Here is a 12,027-nt window from a genome sequence, read left to right on the forward strand (position 1 = left end):
TCCCTTTCATGTCCCTCGACCCTTATAACTGCCATCTGGTTTCTGTACAAATTGTAAATAGCCTTTCGCTCCCTGTATTTTACCCCTGCCACCTTTAGAATTTGAAAGAGAGTATTCCAGTCAACATTGTCAAAAGCTTTCTCTAAGTCTACAAATGCTAGAAACGTAGGTTTGCCTTTCCTTAATCTTTCTTCTAAGATAAGTCGTCAGGTCAGTATTGCCTCATGTGTTCCAGTGTTTCTACGGAATCCAAACTGATCTTCCCCGAGGTTGGCTTCTACTAGTTTTTCCATTCGTCTGTAAAGAATTCGTGTTAGTATTTTGCAGCTGTGACTTATTAAGCTGATAGTTCGGTAATTTTCACATCTGTCAACACCTGCTTTCTTTGGGATTGGAATTATTATATTCTTCTTGAAGTCTGAGGGTATTTCGCCTGTTTCATACATCTTGCTCACCAGATGGTAGAGTTTTGTCAGGACTGGCTCTCCCAAGGCCGTCAGTAGTTCCAATGGAATATTGTCTACTCCGGGGGCCTTGTTTCGACTCAGGTCTTTCAGTGCTCTGTCAAACTCTTCACGCAGTATCATATCTCCCATTTCATCTTCATCTACATCCTCTTCCATTTCCATAATATTGTCCTCAAGTACATCGCCCTTGTATAGACCCTCTATATACTCCTTCCACCTTTCTGCTTTCCCTTCTTTGCTTAGAACTGGGTTTCCATCTGAGCTCTTGATATTCATACAAGTCGTTCTCTTATCTCCAAAGGTCTCTTTAATTTTCCTGTAGGCGGTATCTATCTTACCCCTAGTGAGATAGGCCTCTACATCCTTACATTTGTCCTCTAGCCATCCCTGCTTAGCCATTTTGCACTTCCTGTCGATCTCATTTTTGAGACGTTTGTATTCCTTTTTGCCTGTTTCACTTACTGCATTTTTATATTTTCTCCTTTCATCAATTAAATTCAATATTTCTTCTGTTACCCAAGGATTTCTACTAGCCCTCGTCTTTTTACCTACTTGATCCTCTGCTGCCTTCACTACTTCATCCCTCAAAGCTACCCATTCTTCTTCTACTGTATTTATTTCCCCCATTCCTGTCAATTGCTCCCTTATGCTCTCCCTGAATCTCTGTACAACCTCTGGTTCTTTTAGTTTATCCACGTCCCATCTCCTTAAATTCCCACCTTTTTGCAGTTTCTTCAGTTTTAATCTACAGGTCATAACCAATAGATTGTGGTCAGAGTCCACATCTGCCCCTGGAAATGTCTTACAATTTAAAACCTGGTTCCTAAATCTCTGTCTTACCATTATATAATCTATCTGATACCTTTTAGTATCTCCAGGGTTCTTCCATGTATACAACCTTCTTTCATGATTCTTAAACCAAGTGTTAGTTATGATTAAGTTGTGCTCTGTGCAAAATTCGACCAGGCGGCTTCCTCTTTCATTTCTGTCCCCCAATCCATATTCACCTACTATGTTTCCTTCTCTCCCTTTTCCTACACTCTAATTCCAGTCACCCATGACTATTAAATTTTCATCTCCCTTCACAATCTGAATAATTTCTTTTATTTCATCATACATTTCTTCAATTTCTTCGTCATCTGCAGAGCTAGTTGGCATATAAACTTGTACTACTGTAGTAGGCGTGGGCTTCGTATCTATCTTGGCCACAATAATGCGTTCACTATGCTGTTTGTAGTAGCTTACCCGCATTCCTATTTTCCTATTCATTATTAAACCTACTCCTGCATTACCCCTATTTGATTTTGTGTTTATAACCCTGTAGTCACCTGACCAGAAGTCTTGTTCCTCCTGCCATCGAACTTCACTAATTCCCACTATATCTAACTTCAACCTATCCATTTCCCTTTTTAAATTTTCTAACCTACCTGCCCGATTAAGGGATCTGACATTCCACGCTCCGATCCGTAGAACGCCAGTTTTCTTTCTCCTGATAACGACATCCTCTTGAGTAGTCCCCGCCCGGAGATCCGAATGGGGGACTATTTTACCTCCGGAATATTTTACCCAAGAGGACGCCATCATCATGTAATCATACAGTAAAGCTGCATGCCCTCGGGAAAAATTACGGCTGTAGTTTCCCCTTGCTTTCAGCCGTTCGCAGTACCAGCACAGCAAGGCCGTTTTGGTTATTGTTACAAGGCCAGATCAGTCAATCATTCAGACTGTTGCCCTTGCAACTACTGAAAAGGCTGCTGCCCCTCTTCAGGAACCACACGTTTGTCTGGCCTCTCAACAGATACCCCTCCGTTGTGGTTGCACCTACAGTACGGCTATCTGTATCGCTGAGGCACGCAAGCCTCCCCACCAACGGCAAGGTCCATGGTTCATGGGGTTCTTACAAAAAATAATTCTTCCTTTTTTTCTCTCTTGCCTCACATGCAATCACTCCCACACTTTCCGAAAGCTACTAGGGGCCCTTACATCTCTTTACATTACACCAAAAACTAATTTATGAAGTTTGTTCCCTGTCAGGAATTTAATCTTGAAGTTCATATCACATTGTTGGGCATAATGTGACAAGATGCTCTACACAAAATCTTTTGGTTAGGGAGATTAACAGAATGGCAGAGACAAGTGCTTTCAGTGTCCTTTAGTGGTGAGGTGGGATGGGGAGCTAAGCTTTCAGACGACATCCTTTAGAGCTCTAAAGAAGAATGTCATTCAAAAGCTCAGGAATTTTTTAGTCTTGTTTATGATCTGTCGACTTCTGGATATCTCAGCTATATAGTAAGCTGTTGCCTTCACTCTTTACGTTAACTCCCAGGTAAATTGAAACTGAAACGTGACTGATTCTAAGGGGTGGGGGTTGCTTCTCTCTTATTCGGCTGCATCATTGAGAAGACAGATTCATGTGGAATGTTTGTTTGTACAATTTAATGGTTATAGTAATGCTGAATGTGCAATATAATTTGTACTGGCATCTATTCCATATTTGACACTGGAATGACATCTCGTGGTTGGTCATCTAGAGAGAAGGTGGTATCTGGTGGGAAATTCATTAAAGTAAACAGCTGCTGCAACTTCAGGCAGCTACAAAGCTTGTCCAATGTCTGTACACCTACATCTAATTGACTATTCTGCAATTCACAGTTAAGTGCCTGGCAGAGGGTTCATTAAACCGCTTTACCACTATTTAACTCTCAAACATTGCATGGGAAAAACAAACACTTAAATCTTTCCATAACAGCACTGATTTCCTGTACTTTATTATGATGATCTTATCTCTCTAAGTAGATGTGCATCAACAAAATATTTTTGCATTTGGAGGAGAAAGTTGGTGATTGAAATTTTTAATGAAAAGTTCTTGGTGCAATGGAAAATGCCTTTGTTTTAATGATTGACTCCCTAACTCCTCTACCTATCACATCCGTGATGCTGTCTCCCCTATTTTGCAATGAGCTGCCCTTCTTTGACCTTTTTCGATGTCATCCGTTAATCCTATGTTGTAGGGATCTTATTCTGTGCAGCAATATTCCAGAATAGGATGGACAATTTTAGTGTAGTCAGTCTCTCTAGTAGATCAGTCGTAAAGTCGCCTGCAGTATCAGTATTTTCTTTGTTAATGCTAATCTCAGTAAATACTATAGAAATTTTGAAATGGTTCTCACTAATAGAGAGACTGATTCAAGAGGAAAGTTTCCATATATCTCTACATATTATAAACCATTTGTCCGGCTATAGATACTTATATGAGGATCATTCCGTAAGTGATGACCCACATTTTTTTAGAAAGCCAGTAATATACATAGACAAACATCCTTGTTGGTGCTTCACATTTGATGTTTGTTCTGTGCGCAATGTTTATAACTATTCTTGCAGATGGCAGAGCCATAGTACAACATCAAAATGGCGTCTACATATGACTCACGTTACAAGCAGCATGCTGTTATTGAATTCTTGGGTGCAGAAAAAGGAACTGTGGTAAACAACCATAAATGTTGGTGTGCAGTGTATGGCAATGCTGCAGTTGATAGGAGTACAGTTGGGTGATGGGTAAATAAATTACAGCCTTAGGAAATGCAGAACCAGAGCTCTATGATCAGTCACACTCAGGACGTCCTGTCGCAGCCTCATCTACCCTACAGTTCAGACCTAGCACCCTCGAACTTCCATCTCTTTGGGCTGCTTAAAGATTCTCTACGGGGAACACACTTTTAAGGTGATGACAGTGTCAGTCACACAGTGAAAACATGGCTACACCTACAGGTCAAGAGCTTTTACTAACAGGGAATACATGCTCTTCCACAATGTTGGCATATGGCTATAGAACGTGATGGACACTACATAGAAAAATAGGACATGGACAAGACATGTTGATGCATATTGTAACCAAATTTTGACTCTTAACAGTAAACATGTTCCAAGGGGAGGGGGGGGGGGGGGGGGATGTGGGGCATTACTTATTGAACGAACCTCATACTTGGTGCTCCCGTGTGAAGTCAGGGAGGGTTGTTAGTGCTATAAAAATGGTCAGTGCCAAGACAAGGTCACAGCAGGTCCTGCTTTTCCTGGACTTGTCTTGCATTATTGGAAGTGTTTTCTCAATAAGTGTTTCCAGCATACCTAGTAACACTCACTCAAAGGCCTTATGTGTGGTAATAGTTGAGAAATGAGTCTGAAGTGATTCTCCACAAAGATGCCACGTCAGACTGAGTGCTCCTTGGGTAACAGTAATAAGTTGTGAATGCTACACCAAAGTGTATTGTCTCAAGCTGACAAATCCTTTTACATTGGCATTCAAACACTTGATAGCCTCATGGTGTTTACTGGCAGTTCTAATATTACTTTTCTCTTAGTATCATTTCCTCTTCTGTGCCTCGTTTCTGAAATTGTCGTGTGTAATATAGCACCTCTTTTCGATATGTGCCATTATCTTTCTTTGCCGTTATTTTTCATAGAAATATTGTGTAGTGTCAGGTTCGGTTTCTGATGCCACGTTTTACTTATAAGACATTTTCCTCCTCTATCACTTTTCAATGAGATAGTGGTCAATGAGTAATTTCAGGAAAGAATACTGAAAAATTCCTAATTTATACAACATAGAGCTATTGCAGTGGTGTAGTTTTGATTTTTATTTAATTGACAAGAAATCTGAGATGAAAACAAGTTGCACTTTGAATTTATATTATACTGAAATTTGTGATGCAGTATTATGATTGTTGCAGGCAGAAGGCATCCCTGCGGTACTATCTGGACATCATACACCACTCTCAAGTGAAACAGGTGGAGGCAAGACACTGGCATATCTGCTGCCACTGTTACAGCAAATACTACTGTGGAAAGAGTTTAGTGCCAGTCTAGATGTACAACGTTGTCTAAACACTCCTTTGGGACTTGTCATCTGTCCTGGAAGAGAGCTTGCACATCAGATTGGTGTACGTTTTTTCAATTTTGTTTTGGCTAGTAATTATCTTTGGTATGTCAGCAGTTTGGGGGGAGGGGGGGGGGGTTGGTTGTGTTGCCAACCTCTGCCTGACAAAAGAGTGAAGCATCCAGAAGAAAATGTTAGATGTTAATGTAACTTTGTACATGCCATTGGTGTGTGTACGAATAATTAGAATTGGAATTCTCTGTGACAGATAGAATACCCACCAGAGTACATTAGTACTGTTCATGTTTAGTGGTTGTTACCAGGCCTGGTAGAGTATATGAAGGATGTGAACACTGTCAGATGTTTAGTGATCACTCTGCAGGACATATAGATGCTTGTACTAATGTGATACAGCATAATCAGCACCTGAGTGAGTCTGAAAGGGACATCATTGTAGGTCTGCGTTTGGCTGGCTGGTTATTGTACAGTGTCCAGATTAGTGGGGCATACGGATGTGACAGTGGCCCGATATTGAACTGCATGGGGAAGTGAGAGCAGATTCCAGTCAGCCAGGTCTGACCACCATAAGTGAGAATTGCCATATTGTGCACCAGCACATCGTAACCCCTTCAGATTTGTGTCTGGCATTGGAGAACAAGTAATGGACTCCCTGCAATATTCTATGTCATTTCACATCATTGGTCAGAGACAGACCCATGCATAGACTGCCCATACCTAGACTGCCATGAACACAACAACACAAAAGACTGTGCTTGAAGTGAGGTGTTGACCAGGAAGCACAGACTGCTGATGAATGAATGGCTTCACATTGTGTTCAGCGATGAATTACAGTTTTTCACTGCCCCAGATGACTACCGTTGGAGAGTATGGTGGCAACTGAGAAGAGGTCCCATTATTCTGATGTTTTGGAGAGGCACAGCAGTGTTACTCCTGGGTTCATGCTGCAAGGAGCCGTCAGGTATGACTTCAAGCCCTGGATGGAAATGATTGAGGGAACTCTGATGGCCCAATGACACATCATGGACATCCTGTATCCTCATGTGTTACAGTCTGACAGTATGGTCATGTAGTTTTTCAATAGGACAGTACTTGTCCACATGTGGAATATATCTCTATGAAATGTCTGCATATGTTGAGGTACTCCCATGCCCAGAAAGGTTCCCAGATCTCTTCGTGATAGAACATGTGTGGAACCAGTTCAGACAACTCCATCCTAGTGCCAGTGTCCAGGATGTTGCAGACTAGTTAAAACAGTTGAGTTACTGGCCAGCTTGCCTCAGGAGAGGATACAACGGCTTTACGATACCCTACACAATGGAATCAGTGTGTGCATCCAGGCCAAAGTGGGTGCAATGTTATACAGATAGTGGGCTCATACTGACAACTTCATTATAAATTTGATTCTATTTTTGTAATCACTAAAATAACATGACATACTATTGCAACCCCTGTACTTTCATACATCTTCCTCTTCCACTTCTGAGTGCATCACTTTTTTTGTCAGCCAGTGTTTGTGTACCAACTGATATTGTCAAGCAGTATTACAAGAGGAGCGCATTTCAAAAGACAACATTGAAGATATTTAAACATTTATGGCTCCTGAAATTAGATACAGCATTAAAAAGCAAATCATTTTGCATATGACTAAAAAATAAATAAATGTGAAAATACTTAGATGCAAACAGATGAGTATAAAGTTTAGGTATAAAAATTATTGAGTCGTAGACTGCACCATTTTGTTTTCAGTTATTTAATTATTCTTGCCTTCATTATGTCTCTTCCTTCTTATTCCAGGATGTTGCGAATCAATTCAAAGAGCCCTTAGGAATTTTGTCCAAAGTAATTGTAGGTGGCAGAACAAAAAAGCAAATGCTGAATCCAGATGTTCGTGAAGTTGACCTTCTGATTGCCACCATTGGAGCACTGAGTAAACTCACAACAACAGGTAAACTGTTATTACTGTTCATGCATATGATTGATTTACTATTACTTGCTTGGACTTACATATTGTGATGATGGAAATTGCAGTATGGAAACAGTAGATAAAACATTTTTTAATTTGATAATTCTTACAGGTGTTTACAAGATGAATGACGTCTGTCACGTTGTTCTGGATGAGGCTGACACATTACTGGATGACAGTTTCAATGAAAAGGTGTGCCATCTGCTGAAGCGTTTTCAGGTGAGAATTTTTATGCTTGAAAACCATTACAAGTATTTGTGATACATAGAATATGTGATATCCACCAGTTAATATGAGGTAACTTAATATAAGCTTATTTCTAGGGATGTGAAATGCTCGCTCAGTTAATAATTTGGTAAATTAAACTCAAAACAATACTTCTCCTTCATATACTGCATTTTACAGAGTATAAGACACTACAGACTATAAGACGCACCGTAATTTTAAGCAATATTTTTACCTTTAACATTTCTGAAAATTGTCATCTGAACTCTCTTCTTCTTCCTCCTCCTCCTCCTCCTCCTCCTCTTCATCATCATCATTGTCCTCTTCATACGTAAGATGGTCTTCACTGCCATTGGAGTGTTACTTAGCCGCACTTCTTGAAAGATTTAACAATAACGTCTTCTCTCACTCTAGACCACAACTGCTTTATCCACTGACACACTTGTTTGATTGTTATTGTAGATCATTTTGAAGCTCCCTTTGGTGTGAATTCAAGCTGAGTTTCATCCATCAGCCATTTGTTCCATTCCTCTCTCATATACACATTGAATGTTTTATTTATCGAGATATCAGGATGTTGCAATTGTGAAGTGTTCAGTGTCACTGGAAGCCTATCTGTGTGCGGCAACATTGGATGCAACTGGCAGCAGCAGTGCTCTGATGTGACATTTTTATATCTCGAGTATAAGATGACCTGAATTGTGGAGACAGTTTTTCGAAGAAAAAAGTGCGTCTTATAGTCTGTAAAATACGGTACACGGCGTTGATGTGACATGAAATTTCTCCTTGTCTGCATCACTGTTATCTAGATGAAGTCATATCAAAAAGAGCCTTTCCTCAGTTGTCACATTGTGTACAGGTTTTGGTCAGTATTCAAATTCACGTGACCAACAAACCAAACACAAGCACTCTCCTAGAGTGAATAGGTGTAGGCCAGCTGCCTGGTAACAAATACACACATGTCTGTGTTGCATTTCATAGGTGATGAATCACACACTTTTTGCAGAGAGAGGGAAGGGGTGGGGGTGGGTAGCAACAGCAGCAGTAAGTGGAGGAGGAGGAGGGGGGAAGGGGGAGGGAAAATGAAAAGAATTATATAAAAAAAGATTTCTGTTAATTTGTGAGTGCACGAAACATCTGTGACAATGTTTGTTGATGTGAAATATGCTGAGTTGTACCATGGTTTGGAATGCGTGTTTAACTGTACACCCCATTATAACTGGCCTGGTAAGTCAGTTCAGATGTCGGTGGAAGGCAATGGCCTACCACCTCCAACAGGACCTTTCATAATAAAGCACATATAGATTAGTATTGTCTGTTTGTTTAGTTGTGTGTGGGCTCCTGAGCTCACATCATTGGTGGCAGAAGAGTACAATATGGGAACTGAAAAACAGGTCCCATGTAAGTGCCATGTCAGTTACGGCAATTACATTGAAAAATATAGTAACATACTATAACTTTGTAAATAAAGTTTCGTGTCAATATCTCTCATTTTTATTCAGTTATCCCAAAACATTCTTTACTTGCTGTGTGACCCTCGTAGATTCATTCCACACTTTTAACTTACAGTCCCAGTACACAGGTAATTAAATTTTGAAACACATGCAATCGGAATTACATAATTCACAGTCTGCTGGTGTACATGACCTATCCCTCTCTTGTTGTAAAAGACATTAAAGGGACAGAAGAGTAAAATGATCTCAGTAATGAAAGTTCTGGAAAGAGGGCGAGGATGTGCTCATCATACGAGGGCTATGCAGAAAGTAACAGACTTTTGACCTGTTGCGGCAGTGGGCAGGGCAACAGCCGCCATCTTGCTGCCATAACATTCTGACACTAAGTACACATCCAGCAGTGGTAACATGTGGTCTGTGTCTCTGGTACTTTGCTTTCTGTGACATACTGAAATACGTGCTGCAGTAGAAAATCCTGCCACTTGTGAGGTGAGGTCTGTGATTTGGTTTTTGTTGACAAAAAACTGCAAACCAATTGAAATTTGTCACAGTCTGACAAAGTTAAGGTGGGCAATACAAAACAAGCATGGTGGAAAACTTACTGCAAAGATTTTGTTTTTTCATGATAATGCATATCTGCACACGACCAATTGTACCCAAGAGCTCCTACAGGGGTTTGATCATCCAACATACTGCCTGGATTTGGCACCGAGTGACTAAGTTCTCTTCCCAGCAATGAAGTCATAGCTGGCTACACAATGCTTTGATACTGACGCCGAACTGCTCACCAGTGTAAATCATTGGTTACAATTGCAGGCAGCAGATTTATACAGAGAGGGTATTGAAAAACTTGCGCCACAGTATGATAAGTGCCTCAATGTGGATATGTCAGGTTGTATACTGAGGGTACTGAAAAACTTGTGCCACAGTATGATAAGTGCCTCAATGTGGATATGTCAGGTTGTATACTGAGGGTACTGAAAAACTTGTGCCACAGTATGATAAGTGCCTCAGTGTGGATATGTCAGGTTGTATACTGAGGGTATTGAAAAACTTGTGCTGCGGTATGATAAGTGCCTCAATGCAGATATGTCAGGTTGTGTACTGTCTCCTCAATCCCATGCTGTTATTCATAGCGAGAGTTTGACTCTACACCCGCTACGCACTTTGATGTCCTTTTGTTTTTTGGAAGTTGCACTAATACTCTGTGAAATGTATGTTCTCTCAGCATTTCCCTACTATGGTGGATGTGATAGCCAGCAAGATCATAATAAATTGAGTGCTGGACACCAAGCCTTGTTTAAAATGAAACCTCCATCTCAGTTTATCAGATTTTCTGACATCTTTATTTCGTAAGACTGCTTAATTATGATGACCTAGAAACTTGACATTTGCCTCACAATACTGCTCTCATCATATTTAGTTTCATTAGTATGTTAGAGGTGGTGCTCACTGACAGCTAATTTTCTCTGTCCCATAGAGCTCACATGACTCATGTTCTGATGGAATCTGTACTCTGAATATAGAATTTAAGTGAGCTTTGTAGTCTCTATGTTACTCTGTTCTGCGCAAGCCTCTTCATCTCCGAATAACTACTGGAACCTACATCCTTCTGAATCTGCTTAGTGTATTCATCTCTTGGTCTCCCTCTACGATTTTTACCCTCCACGGTTCCCTTTAGTACTAAATTGGTGATCCCTTGATGCCTTGGAACGTGTCCTACCAACCGATCCCTTCTTCTAGTTAAGCTGTGTCACAAATTCCTCTTCTTCCCAATTCTATTCAGTACATCCGCATTAGTTACATGATCTATCCATCTAATCTTCAGCATTCTTTTGTAGCATCACGTTTTGAATGCTTCTATTCTCTTCCTGTCTAAACTAGTTGTTGTCCACGTTCCTCTTCCACTCATGGCTACACTCCATACAAATACCCTCAGAAACGTCTTCCTGTCACTTAAATCTATACCCGATGTTAACAAATTTCTCTTCTTCAGAAAACACTTTCCTTGCTATAGCCAGTCTACATTTTATAGCCTCCCTAGTTCAACAGTCATCATTAATTTTGCTTCCAAATAACAAAACATATTTACCACTTTTAGGTGTCTCATCTCCTAATCTAATTCCCTCAGCATTGCTTGATTCAATTTGACTACATTCCATTATCCTTGTTTTACTTTTGTTGATGTTCATCTTACATCCTCCTTTCAAGACACTGTCCATTCCGTTCAGCTGCTCTTCCAGGTCCTTTGCCGTCTCTGACAGAATCACAATGTTGTCGGTAAACCTCAATGTTTTTATTTCTTCTCCATGGATGGTAATTCCTACTCCAAAATTTTTCTTTTGTTTCCTTTACTGCTTGTTCAATATGCAGATTGAATAACATCGCAGATAGGCTACAACCCTGTCTTACTCCTTTCTCAACCATTGCTTCCTTTTCATGCCCCCTTGATTCTTGTAACTTCCATCTGGTTTCTGTACAAATTGTAAATAGCCTTTCACTCCATGTGTTTTAACCCTGCCACCTTCAGAATTCGAAAGAGAGTATTCCAGTCAGTATTGTCAAAAGTCTACAAATGCTAGAAACATAATTTGCCTTTCCTTAACCTATCTTCTAAGATAACTCGTAGAGTCAGTATTGCCTCATGTGTTCCAACATTTGTACAAAGTCCAAACTGCTCTTCCCCGAAGTCAGCTTCTACCAGTTTCTCCATTCATCTGTGGCCACGGCCTTGTTTCGACTTGGGTCTTTCAGTGCTCTGTCAAATTCTTCACACAGTATCATATCTCAAATTTCATCTTCATCTGCATCCTCTTCCATTTCCATAATATTGCCCTCAACTACATCGCCCTTGTATAGACCCTCTATATACTCCTTCCACCTTCCTGCTTTCCCTTCTTTGCTTAGGACTGGTGTTCCATCTGAGCTCTTGATATTCATACAGCTGCTTCTCTTTTCTCCAAAGATCTCTCTAATTTTTCTGTAGGCAGTATCTATCTTATCCCTAGTGATACATGCTTCTAC

General features: G+C 40.4%; 1 protein-coding gene across 1 annotated transcript in view; it reads left to right on the forward strand.

Annotated features, from left to right (window-relative positions):
* The window catches only part of LOC124780923 (probable ATP-dependent RNA helicase DDX28), a 95,648-nt gene that overhangs the window by 45,024 nt on the left and 38,597 nt on the right, over window positions 1-12,027 (forward strand). Inside the window, exons 5-7 of the mRNA XM_047253816.1 lie at window positions 5,195-5,404; window positions 7,156-7,306; window positions 7,437-7,543. Coding sequence (XP_047109772.1) covers window positions 5,195-5,404; window positions 7,156-7,306; window positions 7,437-7,543 — 468 coding nt within the window. The remainder of the gene's footprint in view (window positions 1-5,194; window positions 5,405-7,155; window positions 7,307-7,436; window positions 7,544-12,027) is intronic.

Source organism: Schistocerca piceifrons, chromosome 1 (assembly GCF_021461385.2).
Source record: "Schistocerca piceifrons isolate TAMUIC-IGC-003096 chromosome 1, iqSchPice1.1, whole genome shotgun sequence".
NCBI classification, from domain to species: Eukaryota; Metazoa; Arthropoda; class Insecta; order Orthoptera; family Acrididae; genus Schistocerca; species Schistocerca piceifrons.